Consider the following 21,009-nt stretch of genomic DNA (forward strand, 5'->3'; position numbering starts at 1 on the left):
TGCTTGATGAATAATGTTATCTACTCAATTTCTAACCCTTTAATTACTGGGCATTGAACCCACTAATATTGCAAATATAGTACTCTTTGCATAGACAGATTAGCTTTATTTATCACGCGTACATTGTAACATGCAATGAAATATGTAGTTTTGCATCAACAACCAGTAGCCTGGGAATGTGCTGTGGATAGCCAACAACTGTCACTACTAGCACCAACAAGGCATACACACACTTATGACGATAAATTCATCTTCTTGCTGGGCATATTGCAGTCTTTTGGACTCAAGACAAATCTACAAATTCAACTAACAAGTTTTTTGTAACTTTGTCAGCCATCCATCAGCTGGATTATATCAATGTGTTTTTTTTACAAATAGAGTAACAATCTGCTGGAAGAACTCTGTCAGTCAAGCAACATCTGTGGGAGAAAAGAAATACAAATGGAATAGGTGCATTCAACAAGTTTTACCATATAACAGTTTATCCTGACAGACTGTGAGACTTCATAGGAATTCCACCAGCACTTTTTAAAAGTGCCTATCGCATTTCCCAAGTCCTAATAAGAGAAATGGGATCTTTGGCTGAATGACTCCATGCTGTAATAAGTACGCATTTACATTAATCCTACACTAATACTATTTTATTCTCACTACGCTCCCCACATTTTACTTTACTTTGTCACCAAACAATTGATACTAGAGCGTACAATCATCACAGCGATATTTGATACTGCGCTTCGTGCTCTCTTAAGTACAAATCAAAGTAAATATAATAAAAATTTAAATTATAAATCATAATTAGAAAATATATAAGGGGAAGTAAGGTAGTGCAAGTCAGGTTCGGATGTTAGGAAAGTATGGCCCAGATCTGGGTCAGGATCCGTTCAGCAGTCCTATCACAGTTGGAAAGAAGCTGTTCCCAAATCTGGCCATACGAATCTTCAAGCTCCTGAAACTTCTCCTGGAGGGAAGAGGGACAAAAAGTGTGTTGGGTGGGTGGGTCGTGTCCTTGATTATCCTGGCAGCACTGCTCCGACAGCAGGCAGTGTAAAGTGAGTCCAAGGATGGAAGATTGGTTTGTGTGATGTGCTGGGCTATTTCACGATCTTCTGCAGCTTCTTCCGGTCTTGGACAAGACAACTTCCATACCAGGTTGTGATGCACCCTAGAAGAATGCTTTCTACAGTGCAACTATAAAAATTAGTGAGGGTTTTAGGGGAGAGGCCAAATTTCTTCATTTTAACTTTCATCCTACACTACAGCCACCAATTAATCTGCCAACCCACATCTTTGTAGTCATGATAGAATATACAAACTTCACACAGGCAACACTGTGTCACCTCTCATTACATAGTTTAAATGTAAAAGTATACAAAGAAATGCACACTTCCGATGTTGAGCATTACATGCAATAACTGCTTCCTTTCATTTTATTCTGATATTACTAAAAACATGGGAAAGAAATAATACAAGATACAAGAAATATTATTACATCTTTAAATCTATATTGTATGATTTATTCAAAATGCTAGAAACATCAATACATTTTTATGGTAAAGACATTCATATTTGCCAACATTTATTCAGCTCAGTTTATTGAGGTTTTCTGTTCAGAATTACTCTGCGTAGTATTGATCTCTAAATTCTCTAACTGGTCCTTCAGAGATCTGACATCTGAATCAAAGTCTGTGAGGGGCTCAATTATTCTGCTCCCACTGCAGTGTTTCTTTGTTATAGGATCAATAATATTCCCAACTTTGAAAACAATTTCAGCCAGTTCATGTTTTACATTTTTGGTTCTTCGTTCAGATAAAGCCTTCAGAAGCACAATATCACCCACAGTACATTGTTCTTTTGGATCATGAGCAAAATAGGTCTTCCTCTTATTATAAAACTGTGGAAAAATGAATACAAATTTGAAATAAAAAATTGTTAAAAAAGCACATCTAGCCTGTATTCATCAGCATTTTATGAAAAGAAAGTTTTGCTGTACTTTAACATCATTCCTGACTAAGAACAAATAGCCTAACCTGGATTTTTACAATGTAGAATAAAGGTAAAAGATTAAGAAGGGACCAGGGCAGGGGTCGGCAACCCTCGGAGCCGCATGCGCCTCTTTCATCTCTGTGCTGCGGCTCCCCGTGGTTTGTTAGTTTTTGAAATGTAATTCGAAATTTGAAGATTATGGTGATCTTGTACAATCTAAATAAAACGTTGTGGCGACCCCATTTCCTGGCACATCTGAACCGGCTCACAATTAGCCACCGTTCCGGCTAAGGGAGATGCCTACGGGGGTTTGTGAGTACGTGTCTTTTGGAGCATCCGCACCCACGGGGGGCGAGTTGAGGGCTTTAAAGCAAGGCTGTTTAGTTCGAATAAAGTTATCTTTGACTGCAGTATCGCTATTTTAGCGCTGCGTGTAGCACACCACCACAACATGTTTTTTATCGCTATTAATATACGTCACCACTGCCAATCCCTGACACCCGCCAGTGCGCGATTTCTTTTAATTTTTCGATCGAAGGTAGGCTAACTATGGAGTAACCTTCAACCCAACGTCTTTTTTCCAGAGTTCAAAATGTTTTTGTTGCATGCAGAAATGTAATTTCGTTTTCTCTGCAGGAGTTAATCAATTTCATAAATGCAACACATTATAGTTTGTTTATACATAGCATAAAGGCAAAAAAAATCCGTTGTAAAATCCATTTTAAATGTCAAACGGGTTTTGTGGCTCCCAGTGTTCTCTTTTCTGTGGGAAATGAGTCCATATGGCTCTTTCAGTGGTAATGGTTGCCGACCCCTGGACCAGGGTATACAAAACATAAAGCACAGTAAGTTACCATGCAGGAACAGCAAATAACTAGAAAAATCAAGTACCCTTATTGCATGAGGAATTGAGTACACAAATTAAAATATCTTACTGCATTTATATCAAGCATTGATGAGACACCATCTAGATGGTGAATATGTCTAGTCACCCTGCTTTACCAAAGATATACCTGATTGATTCCTGGGATGGACAAATCATCCAGTGAGGAGAAACTAAACAGTCTGGTCCTATATTCTACCCACAGTAATGTAAAATGATCTCATTCATGCATACACAATTCTTACTGGGTTTGACAGAACAAATACAAGGATTTACTGGGCTGGAATATCTAGAACCAAGGGCATGAACTGAAGATAAAGGGTTGGTTATCTAGCAATGTGAAATTATCTACCGAAGATAATTATTGATGCAGCAATTGAAAGACTTTTAGAAATTAAGGAATACAGTGTTTAGATAGGTATGCTGCAGAGGTAAAAAGATTATTCTTTTATTACTCGACGTCGCTGTTCCCTAAGCTACATGGGTGCATGCTGAGCAGTAACTGAAATGCTCCCACGCACAAAGCCTTTGTTGCCACGCAGCTGGAATTTTCTTTATATAATGTTAATATAATTTTGAAATTATGCCAATTTAAAAATCTACTTATACTTCTGAAATACCCTGTCATTAATGTTAATGAATAGAATCCATAAGTTTTCTGAATCATACCACGATCTTTACTTTGAAACATTTTACAGCTTCAACATATTCATTGTCAGTATTTCAAGTTGCAACACTGTAACAAATTGTAACAAAACACAGATGGAAATCAGTAGTTCAGTGTTAAAACCGCCAGCCTGCTGTCTGCCAACCTCATCTAGTTATAACATTTTATTTTTGCCATTGTCCCTGTTAGATGTTTTAACTGCCTGATATTGTTTACTTGTGTTGAGATTTGTAGTTTGTGTTTGTTTGATGTGAAAATTCTGTAAATTTCATTAATTAAAACATTAAAGTATGTGACTTTCAATTTTAATTCTAAATATTTATTATGCATAATATTCTGGATATTACAAAAAAATTTTAAAGTGTTGCGCATTTTTCAGGCTGTATAAAAACTTCCTGCTCAGAGCAATGGACGATGGTAGCTGTAAAAATATTTAGAGGGAACATTGCTTGGCTTCTACTTCTTCAGCGAATTTTTCTGCTGATAGGTACATATATTAAGAGACAATTGAAAAATAATTACAAACAAAGCAGTATCTCCAGAGTGGAACAGTGGAAAGTTATGAACTAAACTTTCTTTTTTAATCTACTCAGTTACAGGATGTGGACATAGCTAGCAAAGCCAACGTTTCATCAGCACTCACAATTCTCCTCGAACGTAGAAATAAATTGCCTTTTTGACACTGCAGTCACAAGGCAAAGCCACTCTGATGGTGCTCGTGGACAAGGAATTCCAACGAGTTGTACAAACCAATTATATAATTTAAATTAGTAATGTATGAACTTAAGAGTGGAATCAGCAGGTTTCTATGCACCTATCCTCGCCATTCAAGATAGTTGTGATCTTGGCAATTTCTCTCACAGAAACCTCAGCATACTGCTGCATTTTGTGGGTGGTATGCTCTTCAGCCACAGTACTCCTGATAGAGTTGGTGAAAGTTTAGGATACAGGGTTCCGCGCCAATCAGACGATATGGGAATAGTTATATATTTTTATTCCTCCTTAAAGATCATTAGTAACTCAACTGGGTTATCACAACAAATTAAAATTAAAAAAATTATAACTGCTGGTAATCTAAAACAAAAAGTACTGGGAAATATTCAGCAGGTCAAGCTGCATCTGTGAAAAGAGAAATAGGTTAAGATTTCAAGCTGAATTCCTCATGAAAGCAACAATCAATTCTCAGTATATAACTGATATCAGCATTTACCTCGTTGACAGCTAATGGTCAGAAAAGATTCTGATGTGAAAAATGATGTACAGTTGCAAGAAAAAGTTTGTGAACCCTTTGCAATTACTCATTAAATGTTGTTTGATCTTCAACAAGCTGAGTCACAATACTAGTCCAACAAAATTGCAGAGATGCAGGAAGCTGGAAAAGGCTAAAAAAACATTCCTAAAGACCTGAGTGTTCATCCGTCCACAGTAAGAGAAATTGTCTACAAATGGAGGAAATTTAGTACTGTTGCTACTCTCCCTAGTAGATGTCCTGAAAGATCACACCAAGAGCACAACATGCAATGCTGAAGAAGGTGAAAAGAAACCCAAGGATAACAGCGTAAGACCTGCAGAAATATGCAGAACCTTCTGAAGTCTCTGTTCATGATTCCACTATAAGAAAAATACTGCACAAGAATGGTGTTCATGGAAGGGTACCATGGAGGAAACCACTGCTCTCCAAAAAGAAACATTGCTACACGTCTCAAGTTTGCATAAAACTACCTGGATGTTCCACAACACTTCTGGGACAATATTCTGTGGATAGATGAGACAAAAGGTGAACTTTTTTTTGCAGAAATATACACTGCTATGCTTGAAGGAAAAAGGGCACCGCACCTCAACACCAACACCTCATCCCAACTGTGAAGCATGGTGGAAGGAGCATCATGCTTTGGGGCTACTTTGCTGCCTCAGGGCTTGGGAAGCTTGCAATTGTTGAGAGAACAATGAATTCCAAATTGTATCAAGACATTTTACAGGAGAATGTCAGGGTTGCAGTCTGTCACCTGATGCTTAATATGAGTTGGATGATGCAACAAGCGGATGATCCAAAACACAAGAGTAAATCAACGACAGAATGGTTTAAGAAGAAAATTTGTGTTTTGGTATGGCCAAGTCACAGTCCCGACCTTAACCCAATTGAGATGCTGTGGCATGAACCGAAGTATCCCAGAAATACTGACAAACTGAAACAGTTTTATATGGAGGAATGGTCTAAAATTCCTCCTCATCATTGTGCAAGTCTGATCAGCAGCTATAGGAAACATGTGGTAGAGGTTATTGCTGCTAAAGGAGATTCTACCAGTTATTAAATACAAGGGTACACATACTTTTCCAGCCTGGACAGTGATTAAACAATGTGTTCAATAAAGACATGAAAAGTGCAATTGTTTGTATATTATTAGTTCAGGCAGATTTTGCTTGTTATTGTGGCTTACATGAAGACCATACCACATTTTAGGATAACTAATGTAGAAAACCAGATAATTTCTAAGGGTTCACAAGCTTTTTCTTGCAACTGTACTTTAATTTATGACTTTTCCCAAAATGACTGTACATGCTCTATCACGTGAAAATTGATTGAAGACATACAAACAAAATTAAAACTGAGAATATGCAGAATAATTTGATTTTTAAAAGCACAACTTTTCTACAATTAAAACAATTTCTGTCATTCAAAGAAGTGAGAATAATTTCTTATATTAAGGAAATATAGAATTTAGTCAAGTGTAGAGTTATTCCTGTATATCACATCTTCAAAAGGAACAGAGGTTCTGATTAAAACTGTCAAAGGTCATGCAGTTTTTAAAAAATGATAGGAAATGTTAGAAATAAATTGGGAATAATCAAACCCAAAACCATGCTGTTCTCTGCTTTTTAACAGAACTTATTAATGTGAACAAAAGATTGTGTTCAAAAATAATTTGTTTTCAAATTGGATAAATGATCATTTTTTTGTGCTTAACCTACAAAACAGTTTGACACATCTCAAAGCAAATACGTTACCTTTAACAGATATGGATTCAGGACAAGCCTAGTTACTCTGACTTTAGCAGTCTTCTGCATTTTTGTTCCAATCACTTTTCCTATAATCCATTTGGCATGGACAGAGGCTGTTCTGGTTGACATTTTGTTAATAACCTGTATTAATGTAATTGAGAATAAGTAACAAACAAAATAACTCCAAAATATTTGTCTATAACTTACATTTACAGTGCAAATTTAATATCAGGCCTTTTAAAAGCAAACCACCTAAACTAAATAACCAAACTGCATGTAAGTTTCCACAATAACAAATAATAATCAATTGATCATCCTTACATCAATTTTTCAAGCCAGTTAAAAAAAAATGAAGGATAAAAGTGTTCAACAATAGTAAGTATTCAATAATAATGTCTATCGCATTTTCAAATTTAGATCAACACTTTAAATATACCATCCACAAAAAGTGAGGTAAAATCCTTCTAGATATTATTACATGGTCCTCCAAGGGAAACCAGTTTGTCTTTGCAGAGCACCTCTAGGTACGTAATATTGTATGTGTCCTCCACTGGAAGGACTGGTTTGGTGTTTAAATAATGGATGCATCTTGAAACTATCATCTTCTGACTTAAGAGTTTAGATTGAGATACGCCTAATCCTTAGGATGTCTGTGGCCACTGTCCAAATTAAATAGCACTTTCTTCCCAATGATAAAGATTTGCATTTGGTCCATGGAATACATGGAAAATTTTTGAATATGTATTTATAGAGTTTATGTATAGAGTTATAGAGTTAATTCCACAATTCACTCCAGCCCATTTTATACACAGTATCAGGAGAACACAACTGCCTTTCAATATCAGACTTGTCAATTACCATCATACATGCAGACGAAGGATACTTAGTGAAACAAACTGATTTGGATGTGCCAAAATTGCCTTCAGTTAAACAAAGAGAAAATTGAAATTTGTTTTTAGTGCCAAACATGAACAATATAAAGTCAGTGCTCACTTAGAATCTGTGTCATTACGGTCCACAAACCAAGCCAGAAACCATGGTGTTGTGATGGACTCCAACTTAAATTTTAACAGCCACATTAAGACAAATACAAAGTCAGCCTACTATCATCTTCAAAATATAGAGAGAGTTAAAGGGTTTATGTCTCAGCAAGATCTCATCCATGCATTGATTTTTACTAGGGTTGACTACTGTAATGACTACAGCACCTACTGTAAAAAAACCTCACAGCTGCAGCTCATTCAGAATGTTGATGCTAGAGTATTAAGATGAAGAAAATAGAGAACATCACTGCAGTTCTCAGATCACCACATTGGCTTCCTGTTCATCAGAGGATTGACTTAAAAATATTACTGTAGGTTTATAAAGCACTGAATGGTCTAGGGCGGGGGTCGGCAACCTGCGGCTCCCGAGCCATTTGTGGCTCTTTCACCTCTGTGCTGCGGCTCCCTGTGGCTTTGGGAAATAATTGGTCAGTATTTAATTAAAATGTATTTTATGTTAGTTTGTTAGCTTTTGAAATGTAATTCTAAATTTGAAGATTATGGTGATCTTGTACAATGTAAGTGTGGCGACACATTTTCTGACACATCCGAAACGGCTCTCAATTAGCCAGCATTCCGGCTAAGGGAGATTGCCTACGGGGGTTTGTGAGTACGTGTCTTTTGCAGCATCTGCGTCCATGGGGGCTGGGTTGAGGGAGGCTTAGAAGCAAGGCTGTTTAGTTCGAATAAAGTTATTCGACTGCAGTTTACTGACTGCCTGAACACACCGCTGCAACGTGTTTTTATCGCTATTAATATACGTCACCACTGCCAATACCTGACACCCGCCAGTGCGCGATTTCTTTAATTTTTCGATCCAAGGTAAGCCAACTATGGAGAATTCTAAAAAAAGAAAAGTGACTGAAGAAAACAGAACGTTTAATGATACGTGGACAGATTCATTTGCTTTCACTGTTGACGAGACTGGTTTACCGGTATGCTTAATATGCAATGAGAAACTAGCAAACAACAAAAAGTCAAATGTCGCAAGGCATTTCCAGAGTAAACACGCAGCCTTTGCTCAAAAATATCCGGATGGAGATGAGAGAAAAAAAGCCGTTTCGGAACTGATGCGGAAGGTTGATCTGAGCAAAAATCATTTCCAGAAATGGATGAAGTCAGGAAAATCAACGACATACGCCAGTTATATTGCCGCTCAGGAAATAGTCAGGCACGGGAAGCAGTTTACAGATGGTGAATATATAAAAGAATCTTTCATTAAGATTTCAGAACATCTATTCACGGACTTTAAAAACAAGAGTGAAATTGTGCAGAAAATCAGGGATATGCCCCTCTCTGCAAAGACTGTCAAAGACAGAACCATAAAAATGGCAGAAGACATCACAAGACAGCAAATTAAAGACATCAATTCAGCTGTGGCCTACTCGATTGCCTGTGACGAGTCTAAAGACAAAGGCGATATTGAACAAATAGCGTTGTTCTGCCGGTATGTAAACTCTGCCGGGCCACAGGAAGAACTGATTGAGTTGATACCTCTAAAAGACCAAACACGGGGGGAGGACATCTGTGAGGCTGTCTTGAATTGTTTAAGAGCCAAAGGAATAAAGACCACCCATCTGGTGTCAGTAGCTACTGATGGGGCTCCGAATATGACGGGAACGCACAAGGGATTTGTGGCTTTACTGCAGAAGTCGCTGGACAGAAAGCTGCTGACTTTTCACTGCATCTTGCACCAAGAGGCACTGTGCGCTCAAACATTTCCTCCGGAATGCACAGAAGTAATGGATGTTGTCATTCAGATTGTCAATAAAATAATGGCAAAAAGTTTAAATCACCGTCAATTCCGTTTGTTACTGGACGAGATGGAAAGCGCATATTCTGATCTCCTGCTGATCTCCGGTGGCTGTCCAAAGGGGAGGTGCTGAAACGCTTTGTCGCGTGTCTGGAAGAAGTGAAAACTTTCCTGGGCAGCAAAGGGCTCAACTTTCCTGAGCTGGAACAGCCAGAGTGGCTGGAAAAGCTACACTTCATGGTAGACATGACAGCGCACCTGAACACGCTGAACACAGCTCTTCAGGGGAAAGGACGCACAGCCCTGCACATGTTGGAGGATGTCTTGGCATTCGAGCGCAAGTTGACAGTGCTTGCCAGAGATTTACAGAAAGGCACTTTGTCTCACTTCCCCAATTTGAGAGAGTTCAAACAAGGTCACGACATGATAATTTCGGAGTATTTACATTCTGCAATCATCGCAATGCAAACATGTTTTGGGAAACGCTTCTGTGAGTTCAGAGAGGAAAAAAACACATTATCCTTCCCGGTCACTCCCTTAAGCATCGATCCTTCCCTACTGAATACGACTGCATTGGCAGGTGTGAGTCAACCTGATCTTGAGATGGAACTGGCCGACATAGCCGACAAAGACATATGGGTGTCCAAGTTTAGACGCTTGACAGCAGACCTTGAAGATGTTGCCCGGCAGAAGGCCGTTCTTGCTCAGAATCACAAATGGAGTGATATTGAAAACCTTCCAAATCCGGACCAACTTGTGTTTGAAACATGGAATGCTGTGCCCGACATTTATGTAAACATGAAAAAGTATGCGCTTGGAGTCCTGTCGATCTTTGGATCCACATATGTATGTGAGCAGGTGTTCTCCAACATGAACTTTATTAAAAACAAACATCGCGCACGCCTCACAGATGACAGCTTGCGATCCTGTGTAAAGATGAAGGTGACGTCATACAGCCCTGATGTGCAGGCGCTGTGCGCTGAGGTCCAGGAGCAGAAATCCCATTAACCAAGTATGATAAATATTTTAATTGCCTATTATTTTATGTATATTCATATTTTTTCATTGTTCAGTGAAATAGTCCTTTTATTTTTCAGGCTGACAGCTGGCTGATGTTATTTTTGGTTTGCTGCTGGCGGAAAATTTAAGTTCGGCGTTTTTCATAAATACAAGAAGGACTCAAATAGACATTGAGTATTTTACTTAAAAGTAACTTTCAACCCAACGTCTTTTTTTCGGAGTTCAAAATGTTTTTGTTGCATGCAGAAATGTAATTTCGTTTTCTCTGCAGGAGTTCATCAATTTCATAAATGCAACACATTATAGTTTGTTTATACATAGCATAAAGGCAAAAAAAACGTTGTATGCAGTGTTATTTCATTTTAAATGTCAAACGGGTTTTGCAGCTCCCAGTGTTTTCTTTTCTGTGGGAAACGGGTCCAAGTGGCTCTTTCAGTGGTAAAGGTTGCTGACCCCTGGTCTAGGGCCAAAATTTTTCTCTGACCTCTAGCTGCATTAAGAGCTCGCAGGTCATCTGGGGTGGATCTGCTCACCGTCCCCAGGGTCAAAACTAAACATAGTGAAGCAGCTTTTAGTTACTATGCTCCACATATCTGAAATGACCTTCCAGATGATCTGAAGTTTGCCCCAACTTTAAGCTCTTTTAAATCAAAGGTTAAAACTTCTATTTTCACTGTAGCTTTAAATTAGAATCTCCTGCACTGTAACCTTTATTTGTTTTTATATGTGATTTTATTCTCTTTATATTGTCTGAAGTTTGACATTTGACTTTTATATTGTTTATTGTAAAGCACTTTGAACTGCCTTGCGTTTGAAAACTTGCCTTGACAGTAAGTGTATTCAATATATTTCTGAAAGAGTTATAAAGGAAGCTATCGGTACCAAGGATACAACAATGAGACCTTGACTAATGACATTTTTTCTTTTAGGATTGGCACAAGCTTGCGATATTGAAGCACAGGCTGAACTATTCTGCTTATTAATATTGATTTCTTGTTAGGCCTTCATAGTTGTATATACAGGCTTAACTCAACAGCATAAGTGGTCATTTTTTCCCTAATTACAGTACAGTGAAAGTCTTGTGCAACCTAGATTTTTTATACAAATTTTGTTTTAGATGCTTACTTTGTCTTCTGCATTTACATGCCAGTAGAAAAGAGCAAACTTTAGACTCCATTCATTTTCCAAAAAATTAAATGTTAGAGAAGCTTTTGCATTTTGTTAAATGAAGTAATATTAAGTACAGTCGGCCCTCCTTATCCGCAAATTCAACCAACTGTGAAAACCGGGAAGTGCTCTTCCAGCACTTGTTGTTTGAGCACGTACAGACTTTTTTTCTTGTCATTATTCCCTAAATAATGCAGTGCAACAACCATTTTAAATAGCATTTACATTGTATCAGGTATTATACGTAATCTAGAGATGATTTAAAGTATACGGGAGGATGTGCGTGGGTTATCGTGGATCAGGATAGAAAAAAATCCTCTGTAAGTCGGAACAGATACATCCAGGATTATTTAGTGTCAGTTATTCAAATGTTTGTCTTAGTATATAGTACATATTTTACCTTTCTATGCATATAAAACACTTAAGAACATATGTTTCAGCGCCAGGCTTGGGAACGAAAGTTCCCGAGTTCAATCCAGTGATAGACCGCTATTAAGTGCGCTCTCCATTCGTGCCAGGTTGATGTGGAAGATCAAAAACTCGAAACCCCAAAACCTAATAATTAAACCACTGTGTTGCTTAGTAATAATTGTAGCTTTCATCGGGGCAGGGCCTTTCTCACTTTATCCTTTAAAATTGTTCCGATTGTTGACCAACGTAGTCTAACACTTTTGCAATGACCGATGGCGTTTCACCTCTTTCCGATCGCTTTATTATTTCCACTATATTTTCAATCATGATCATTTTTGTGAACTGAAACACTGTGGATTCAGAGCTTGGCTGCCGGGTCCTAATGTCCACCGTACTGAGACACATTAAATAAGGTCTGGGGTTCCACTGGGTCCTAAGGTCCACCGCATTGAGACAGGTTGAATAAGGGACTTGAGCATCCGCGTTTTTTGGTATCTGCGAGGGGTCCCGAAACCAATCCCTCGTGGATAAGGAAGGCCGACTGTAATAGACAACTTTTCAAAGAAAAATGATTACTTTGTAGGTATCTAGCCCAGAGTATGATTAAACAAAGATAACAAACAAGTGCTGATAATCAAGGACATAATGAGTTGAATGATTTAAACTGAATAACTGAAACAGAAATGGGTGTAGAAGGAATCAAACTCTGTGAAGGATAACCAAACTCAAAGACAAGTGTGTGACAGATGTGACAGTTTAGCCTAAAAATCATCACACTATAGAAAGAGTGAGCAAAGCAACAAGACACAAGATGGTCATCCTGCATCAGCAAGGTTTCTCCCAAGCAGAAATTTTGCAGCAAACAGGAGTTTCAATATGTGCCATCCAAGCTCTTCTGAAGAAGCACAAAGAAACAGGCATGGTTGAGGACCAGAAATGCAGTGGGCAGCCATGGAAACCGATGTCTCTTCTAAATTGGAAGTAGTCCAGCACTGCTCTCAGCTTGAACTCACAGAAACCACTGGTACCCAAGTACACCCCTCTACAGTCTGGAGATGTCTTGTCAGAAGTGGCTTCCATGGAAAAGTTGCTGCCAAAAATCTATTCCAAGAAAGCCATGAGACTCACCTCCACACTAAAACACAAGGACTGGGATGCTAAGCAATAGCAGGAAGTGCCCTGGACTGACAATTCAAAATTTGAAAATTTTGGTTCAAACAGAAGGCAGTTTGTCCATAGAAGAGCTGGAGAGCACAGTGTGGATGAGTGTCGGCAGCCACAGTGAATTACAGCGGAGGCTTCCTGCAGGTTTAAGGCTGTCTTTCTGCAAATGGGGTAGGTGATTTGGTCAGAATTAATGATTCCTTCAGTGCTGAGACGAACAAGCGAATTGTCATCCGTCAAGCACTACCATCAGGGAGGCGTCTGATCCGTCCCAACTTCATTCTGCAGCAGGACAATGACCCCAAGGTCATAAAGGAATAACTCCACCAAAAAGAAGGGACTAAGCGATAGATGGTTTGGCCTCCACAGAGCCTGGATCTCAACATCATCGAGGCCGTCAGCAAAACAGAATCAAGTGAGACAGCCAAAGTCTGCAGAAGACTGAGGCAATTTCTCCAAGATGTTTTGAACAACCTACCAGACAACTTTCATACAAAACTGCACAATAGTCTACACAAGAGAATTGATGCAGTTTTAAAGGCAAATGGTGGTTACATCAAATAATGATTTGATTTAGTTCTTTTACTGTTTACTGCTCTTTATAGTAAATTTTTGATAGAAACTTTTCATTTCATTATTTTTAAAAATATGTTCACTTTATAGAATTTTCTTATGTCTCTAAGACTTTAGTACAGTTCTGTATAAATACAATTTTTATTGGATAGTTTAACTTATTGTTCTGCATTTTCAAGACACCATTTAAGTGTACATCCTAAAACAATGTTCCCTAGTTCTGTAAACTCTAGCCAGAGGAAAATACCCCTTCATAATTCACCTATCAATACTTTCCAGTTTCCTACATCTTTCAATGAAACTATTATAATGATTAATCATTTCTTTCACATAGAGTTTAATAGATTTCTGGCTATTAATTAGAATCACTTTATTGTGAGTATGGAAAACACGAGAATTGATTGTGGTTTGGTGGCAAGCATAAAACACAATACCATAACAGACAACACAATAACCATTTACAGGAGAATAGTACAAACAGCAATGAGCAATCAACAATTAGAATGGTCACATGCGCAAATGTCAATAATCAAAAAATAAATGCGAACATATGTACAGACTCAATTATCAACAGAACAAGAGCAGGAAAGACAATTATCAGACAGTTAGGGTATTACACCTACAAGAGAAAAATCAGCAGATGCTGGAGGGTCTTGGCCAGAAACATCAAATATACTTTTTTCCATACATGCTGCCTGGCTTGCTGAGTTTCTCCAGTATTTTGTGCATATTACGTCTCTCTGAGTTTTGTCAAGAAGCTGGATAGCTACAGGAAAGAAGCTTCTGAGATGATATGTAGTCCTGGTGGTGATATTAAGGGAATCAAGTGGTGCTCAAAATTGAATTTGAGTAGGACTTCTAAGTAGTAGTACATCCCATATCTAAAGGGTAAACATATCATGCATAACATTTGACAAGACAGACAAAGACAATGTTATACATATTGAAGACTATTGCCAAAATGCAACATGGGGATTAATGTAAGGGCTTCTTCCTCATCCAACATCTGCTTTAGTATTTTATCCTTTCTCCATAATTATTTAATTATATATTTCTTATTGTAATTCATAGTTATGTATGGCAATGTACTACTGCTGCAAAAGAACGCATTTCATGACGTACACCAGTGATATTAAACCTATTTCTGATTCTGATGAATAGCTGAGTAAAGGCCAAAACCCATTTTTGCTTCCAATTACGTTGTTCTAGCTATTATTCCTTATTAAGAAATACAATTCCAACTTACTGTTCATTCTTATTCAACTCAATAAAAAAATTAAAACATCAATCTGGTGGCATAGGAGACCACAGGTGCTGTAAATCTTTTTTTAATGTATTTTTTAAATTTAATTTTTAAGAGAATTACATAAAATGAATAGAATAGAGTAATGAAAATTAATATTAGCCCCCCCTCCCCCTTAACATCCCTGTCTAAAAAAAAGAAAAAAGAAAAAAGGAAAGAAGAAAGAAAGAAGGATTGCCTGGATATCAGAGGATCCCCACATGCTCCATGGAGTTCAAAATAACTTTAGTATATATCTTTATTTTTTCCCCCCAAATAACTAATAATTTTATCTTCTATATATTTAACCCTATCTTTTGTAGATAGGGGTGCCAAATTTTCAAAAATATATCATATTCATTTCTTAAATTATAAGTAATTTTTTCAAGTGGAATGCAGCTATATATTTCATTATTCCAACGGTCCATAGTTAAGTATGAATCTGATTTCCAAATAACTGCAATAGCTTTTTTGGCTACTGCCAATGCAATTTTTATTTATTTTTTCAGATATTTATTCAATTTAGGTTTCGGTGTTATCCCTTCAATATCGCCTATAAAAATAATATTGGGCTATGTGGAAGTTGTATTCCAATAATTTGTTCCAGTAAAAGTCTTAGATTTATCCAAAAAGGTTGAATTTTAAAACAAGACCTATTAGAGTGTAAAATTACATCAGAAACATTGGTCAAATAAATTTGGGTTTAATCTATTTATTTTTTGTGGTGTGATATATAATTGATGTAAAACATTGTATTGTAATAATCTAAGTCAGACATTTCAATTAATTATTGAAAAAAATACAAGATCTTGATAAATGGATGATGTTACCAATAACATTAGTATGTAGAGTTAATGCTGTAAAAATGAATATATTTCCTAGATTACAATATTTATTCCAAACATTACCAATACAACTACCCCATAAGTTTTTTCAAGAATTGAATAAATGTGTGAGGAAGTTTCTTTGGAAAAGTAAGATGTCAAGAATATCGTTGGAAAAATTGACATGTAAATTTGACCTAGGAGGGTTACAACTCCCAAATTTTAATTATTATAAAACAAATCAACTTAGATTTATTGCATCTTTTTTTGATGAAGAAAAACTGGCATGGATTAGAATAGAGTTAGATAAGATAGGAGAAAATATACCAGAAGATTTTATATATAAATGGGAATCCAAATGGATAGAGGAAAAGAAAGAATCTCTTATATTAAAACATTTGATCGATTTACAGAATAAGGTAAATGTGGATGATGAGATAACGAAATCTTTATTTACAAAGAGAACCCTAATTCAAAATAGACTTATTCCTTTTACAATGGATAATCAACTTTTATATAACTGGTTTCAAAAAGGGATCAGAAATATAGGTGACTGTTTTGAAGGAGGTATATTGATGTCGTTTGCTCAATTAAATATAAAATATCGAACAGTCTTTTCTGTTGTTTTCAATTAAAGGCCTATTTAAGAGATAAACTGGGTCAAAGAATGTTAATGCCAAAACCTAATGAAATAGAAACTTTAATTCAAAAAGATAAAAATAAAAAAATTATGTCGTATGTATAATTTGATTCAAAAACAATTAAACCAGGAATTCATAAGTCGAGACAAAAATGGGAAACTGATTTGAATATTAAAATTGATGAAAAAATGTGTCTTGATAGTATGACAAATACAATAAATGTCCGACTTAGGTGCTGTAAATCTATACCAATACACACAAAATGCTGGAGGAACTCAGCAGATCAGGCAGCATTAAGGAGGAATAGTCGAAGTTTCAGGCAGAGACCCTTCATCGTGATGAATTTCAATCTGGAAAACTGACCCCCAAAATAAGTTTCCCTTCTTGGGCACAGATAACGAATTTGCGCAAAAATAGTCCAGATACCTGAAGATAATACTTTTACTTCAAATTGGCAGCATCCGTAGAGGGACGCTCCGTGAGCACAACTCGCGGATTGCCGGGGGAAGCGCCAAGCTGACGGACTCGCCTCTGCGGGACACACGCATGCGACAGAGCTCGTTTCCCTCACACTCAGCGGCAATCGACCCGAACCAGAAGTTGTGCACGGCAGAAGTGCGACCATCGTATATCGTGCAACCTACCTGGGGAGCAACGATTCGGTTGCTCTATATAACCGGTCCTCACTCTGCTAACCCACCCATGCAGTTCGCTCCGTACCGAAGAACACGTGATACGGTGCCGGACCTGACCTTGGGAACCGGAGCATGCGCAGTAGGTATCCCCGCCATCACTGGCGAACTGCGCAGCCGTGAGTCGGGAAGGAACCCAGCCTGTGACGTCACATGTTTGGCCTATTTTCATCCCTCTTTGTCACTATCCTTTATTACAGGACATCTATATGTTGGAGATCGTAACCACAGTTCTGTAATGAATGGCATCATAAGACTTATGAAAAACAATTGTCAAACGTGGAGAGAAAGACGTAACTAGTTCTGCTGTTACTTTGAACTTATGGATTTAATCATGTGTGGAAGCTTGTTCATATGTATATTGTCCATAATTTGCTAATTAGTCTGGATATAGGGTCTCAACGTGAAACATTGTGTGACTAAGTGCCATATTTCAGTTTGCTGACGACATCAAAGGTTCATTTATTATCAAAGTAAACATCTCTGAAATTCTCCTTCTCCAGATAGCCATGAAACTAAGGAAGAAAAGAAATGCAGCATGATCATCATTCCCCAAATACCCTTCCCCCCCCACACAAAATAACTGAGGAAGATCAAACATCAGTGGTGTTTATTGAATCAAAGGTGGTGACCAATTGGCATATAGGAGGGAGATTGAAAATCTGGTTGAATGCTGTACACTAGCAACCTCTCTGTCAATGTCAGCAATACCAAATAGCTGATAATTGACTACAGGAGGAAGAAGCTGGAGGTCCAGGAGCCAGTCCTCATCAGGATATCGGAGGTGGAGAGGGCCGGTAACTTTTTAAATTCCTTTACACTATCATACCAGAGGATCTGTCCTGGGACCAGTATGCAAGTGCCATCTCAAAGACTTTTTTAGAATTCTATGTAGATTTGACATATCTAAAACCTTGACAAACGTCTACAGATGCACAACAGAAAGTATGCTGACTGGTTGCATCATGGCCGAGGTCAGACACACCAATGCCCAGGAATGGAAAAGACTACAGAAAATGGTGGATACAGCCCAGTTAATCACAGGCCACAAGATAGCAGCATCCATCATCAAGGACCGCCAACATCCAGGCTATGATCTCTTCTCTCTACAACCATCGGGCAGGAGATAAAGGAACCTTGAATCCCGCACCATCAGATTCAGGAACAGTTATTACCCTACATTAGGCTCTTGCACCAGTGTGGATAACCTCTCACCTCAACTCTGAACTGATTTCACAACCTACAGACTCATTTTCAAGGACATTATAATTCATGTTTTCTGTATTAGTCATTTTTAATTTGCATAATTTGTCATTTGCAGGTTGTCAGTCTCTGTTTATGGAAAGTTTTTCATAAATTCTATTGTATTTTCTTGTAAATATCTGAAAGGAAATGAATCACAACATAGTATATGGTGACAAAAACATACTTTGAAAATAAATTTACTTTTACTTTGATATTGATTATCCATTTCTCTCCATAAATGCTGCCTGATCTGCTGAGTTCCTCCGGTGCTTTCTGTGTTGCTCCAGATTCCAGCATCTCCATTTTCTTGTGTCTCCAGTTCTTTCTTATTGGCACATACATCAAGATACACTGAAAAGCATGTCCTGCATACAGATCATCTCAAGGTACAAGTACATCAAGCTCCAAAACTTTGGCTTTTGTACCTCCCTATGCAACTGGATCCTAGACTTCCTCATTGGAAGAGCACGGTCTGTGGGTCAGAAATAACACCTCCACCCTGCTGTGTATGGATGTCCACCTCAAGGATATGTACCTAGCCCACTGTTCTACTCTCCCTACAACCACGACTGTGTGGCTAGGCACAGCTTAAATGCCATCTATAAATCTGCTGACAACACAAATTGCTATTGTTCTCAGAGCCTGTGAAATCAAAACAAAATTAGGGTCTCATTCAAATTTGCAGAAATTAGATATATCAAAATGTTTAAATTGCAGTTAAAATATCATGGATAATGTAGTGGAAACACAAGGCAAGACCAGACAGTATGGGAGGAAAGAATCTGGGGGAGGAAAGAATCTGGAGAAGGGATTAGCAAAAAACAAGGGGAATGTATAACTCAGAGAAACAGAATAGTTATCTCAAAGATAAACAGTGACAACTGAAAATGTTAAATTCAGAAACTGGAAATGATAATTCAATAAAATTGTTGAACTTTGAGTCCAAAAGGGTATAAATATTGCAGTTGGCAGACAAAATGCTTTTTCTCAAGCTTCTCGGTGTTTTACTAAAATAGATAATCTCAACTCTGAACTGATTTCACAACCTCTGGGGACTCACTTTCAAGGACTCTACAACTCATGTTCTCTTTATTTATTTGCACAGTGTCTTCTTTTGCACATTAGTTGCCAGTCTTTGTGTGTAGTTTTTCATTTATTTCTTTGTTTTACAGTCAATGCAGGCAAGAAAATGAATCTCAAGGTAGACAAATATGGTGATATATATGTACTTTGGTAATAAATTTGCTTTGAACTTTGAAACTAATAGATAAATTACCTCTGTAGTCATATGGCATCTTGAGCTTTCCGTGGGGCTTTAAAGTTGGAAGGCACAAACTTTGCACTCTGCCCCAGCACACCCTCAGGCGTAATGGTTGTTAATGCAAATAACACATTTCACTGCAGGTTCTGATGTACTCATGATAAATTAACTTAAATCTTAGTATCGGCCATTGTCATGCAGTTTTTCCTCAAGAAATAAACCCTGCAGTTCAATGGAAGGATGGCTTGATTACGTAATGGACTGAGCTGTGTTCACAGCATTGCAATTTTTTTGCCAGATCAAACTGTGATGCATCTGATTAGGATGCTTTCCATGGTGTATCAGTAAAAATTGGGAAGAGCTGTCAGGAGCATAGCTTGTGAGGAAGCAGAGGTCAGAATCAGGTTTAATATCACTGGTATATGTCTTGAAATGTGTTGTTTTGTGCTGCAGTACATTGCATAACATAATTAAAATCTATAAATTACAATAAATACCCTGTATATATTGCAAAATGAGAGCAAAAAAAGAGAAAAAACTATAGTGAGGTAGTGTACATGGGTTCATTGTCCATTCAGAAATCTGATGGCTGAGGGGAAGGAGCTGTTCCTAAAACATTACATGACTTCAGACTCCTTGATGGTACTGTCCTTGATGGTAGCAATGAGAAGAGGCATGTATTGGGTGAAGGGGGTTCTTAATGATGGATGCTGAATTTTTGAAGATGTCCTTGATGCTGGGGATGCTAGTCCCCATGATGGAGCTGGCTGAGTTTTCAACTTTCTGCAGCTTTCTTCTGGTCCTGTGCAGTGGTCCCTCCACACCATATGGTGACAAACCACGTGAAAGGGAAAGCAGGTTGAAAATTGACAGCAAAGGCAATAAAGCTAGATCAGCGGGCAAACAGGAAGCAATTAAGTCGGTGAAAGTGAAGGTTGTGCTACAAATAGGATATAAAAAGAACTTCATTGTGGGCTGAGGACAGAGGCAGTGGTGTAAGGGAATCTGTGCTGTAGCTGTGCATGGCATTGGGAGCTGTATCTTGGGTTTGGAGAGTGTGAGGGAAGTTTAATTGCTAGACACGGCTGTGAAATCAGGTGTGAAATCAACTAGTAGATGGCTTCATTCTGACATTCATCTGTTTTGTTTCCCAACACCGCAGGTTGCTACACTTAGTGTATTGATGTGAAGGACGGGCTCTCTCATCTCTGGAATGCAGCCTCCTCGTTCGTGTTTGGATCAGGTTTGCCTAGAGGTGTGGAGCAGTGGAGTCATGTAGAAACCCAAATTGATCATCACTAAGCATGTTATTGGTAAGCTGGCTTGCTAACTTTGCCAATCACACATTTTATAACTCTAATCATGACTGAGAGTATACTGATCAATAGAGATTTAAG

General features: G+C 37.9%; 1 protein-coding gene across 2 annotated transcripts; it reads right to left on the minus strand.

The window, feature by feature from the left end:
• Nucleotides 1-98: 98 nt before the first annotated feature.
• mrps17 (mitochondrial ribosomal protein S17) lies at nucleotides 99-18,350 on the minus strand. 2 transcript variants are annotated; one of them, XM_059973170.1, is made up of 3 exons: nucleotides 17,059-18,350; nucleotides 6,543-6,677; nucleotides 99-1,894 (listed from the first exon to the last, which is right to left on the minus strand). In XM_059973170.1, the coding sequence occupies exons 2-3, from the start codon at nucleotides 6,663-6,665 to the stop codon at nucleotides 1,589-1,591; spliced, it is 429 nt and encodes a 142-aa protein (XP_059829153.1). In that variant the 5' UTR covers nucleotides 6,666-6,677; nucleotides 17,059-18,350; the 3' UTR covers nucleotides 99-1,588. The 2 variants fall into 2 exon arrangements, with proteins under 2 accessions (XP_059829153.1, XP_059829154.1); XM_059973171.1 differs by lacking the exon at nucleotides 17,059-18,350 and adding an exon at nucleotides 16,841-16,996.
• Between the last annotated feature and the right edge of the window lie 2,659 nt (nucleotides 18,351-21,009).

The sequence above is a fragment of the Hypanus sabinus genome, chromosome 6 (genome assembly GCF_030144855.1).
Source record: "Hypanus sabinus isolate sHypSab1 chromosome 6, sHypSab1.hap1, whole genome shotgun sequence".
NCBI classification, from domain to species: domain Eukaryota; kingdom Metazoa; phylum Chordata; class Chondrichthyes; order Myliobatiformes; family Dasyatidae; genus Hypanus; species Hypanus sabinus.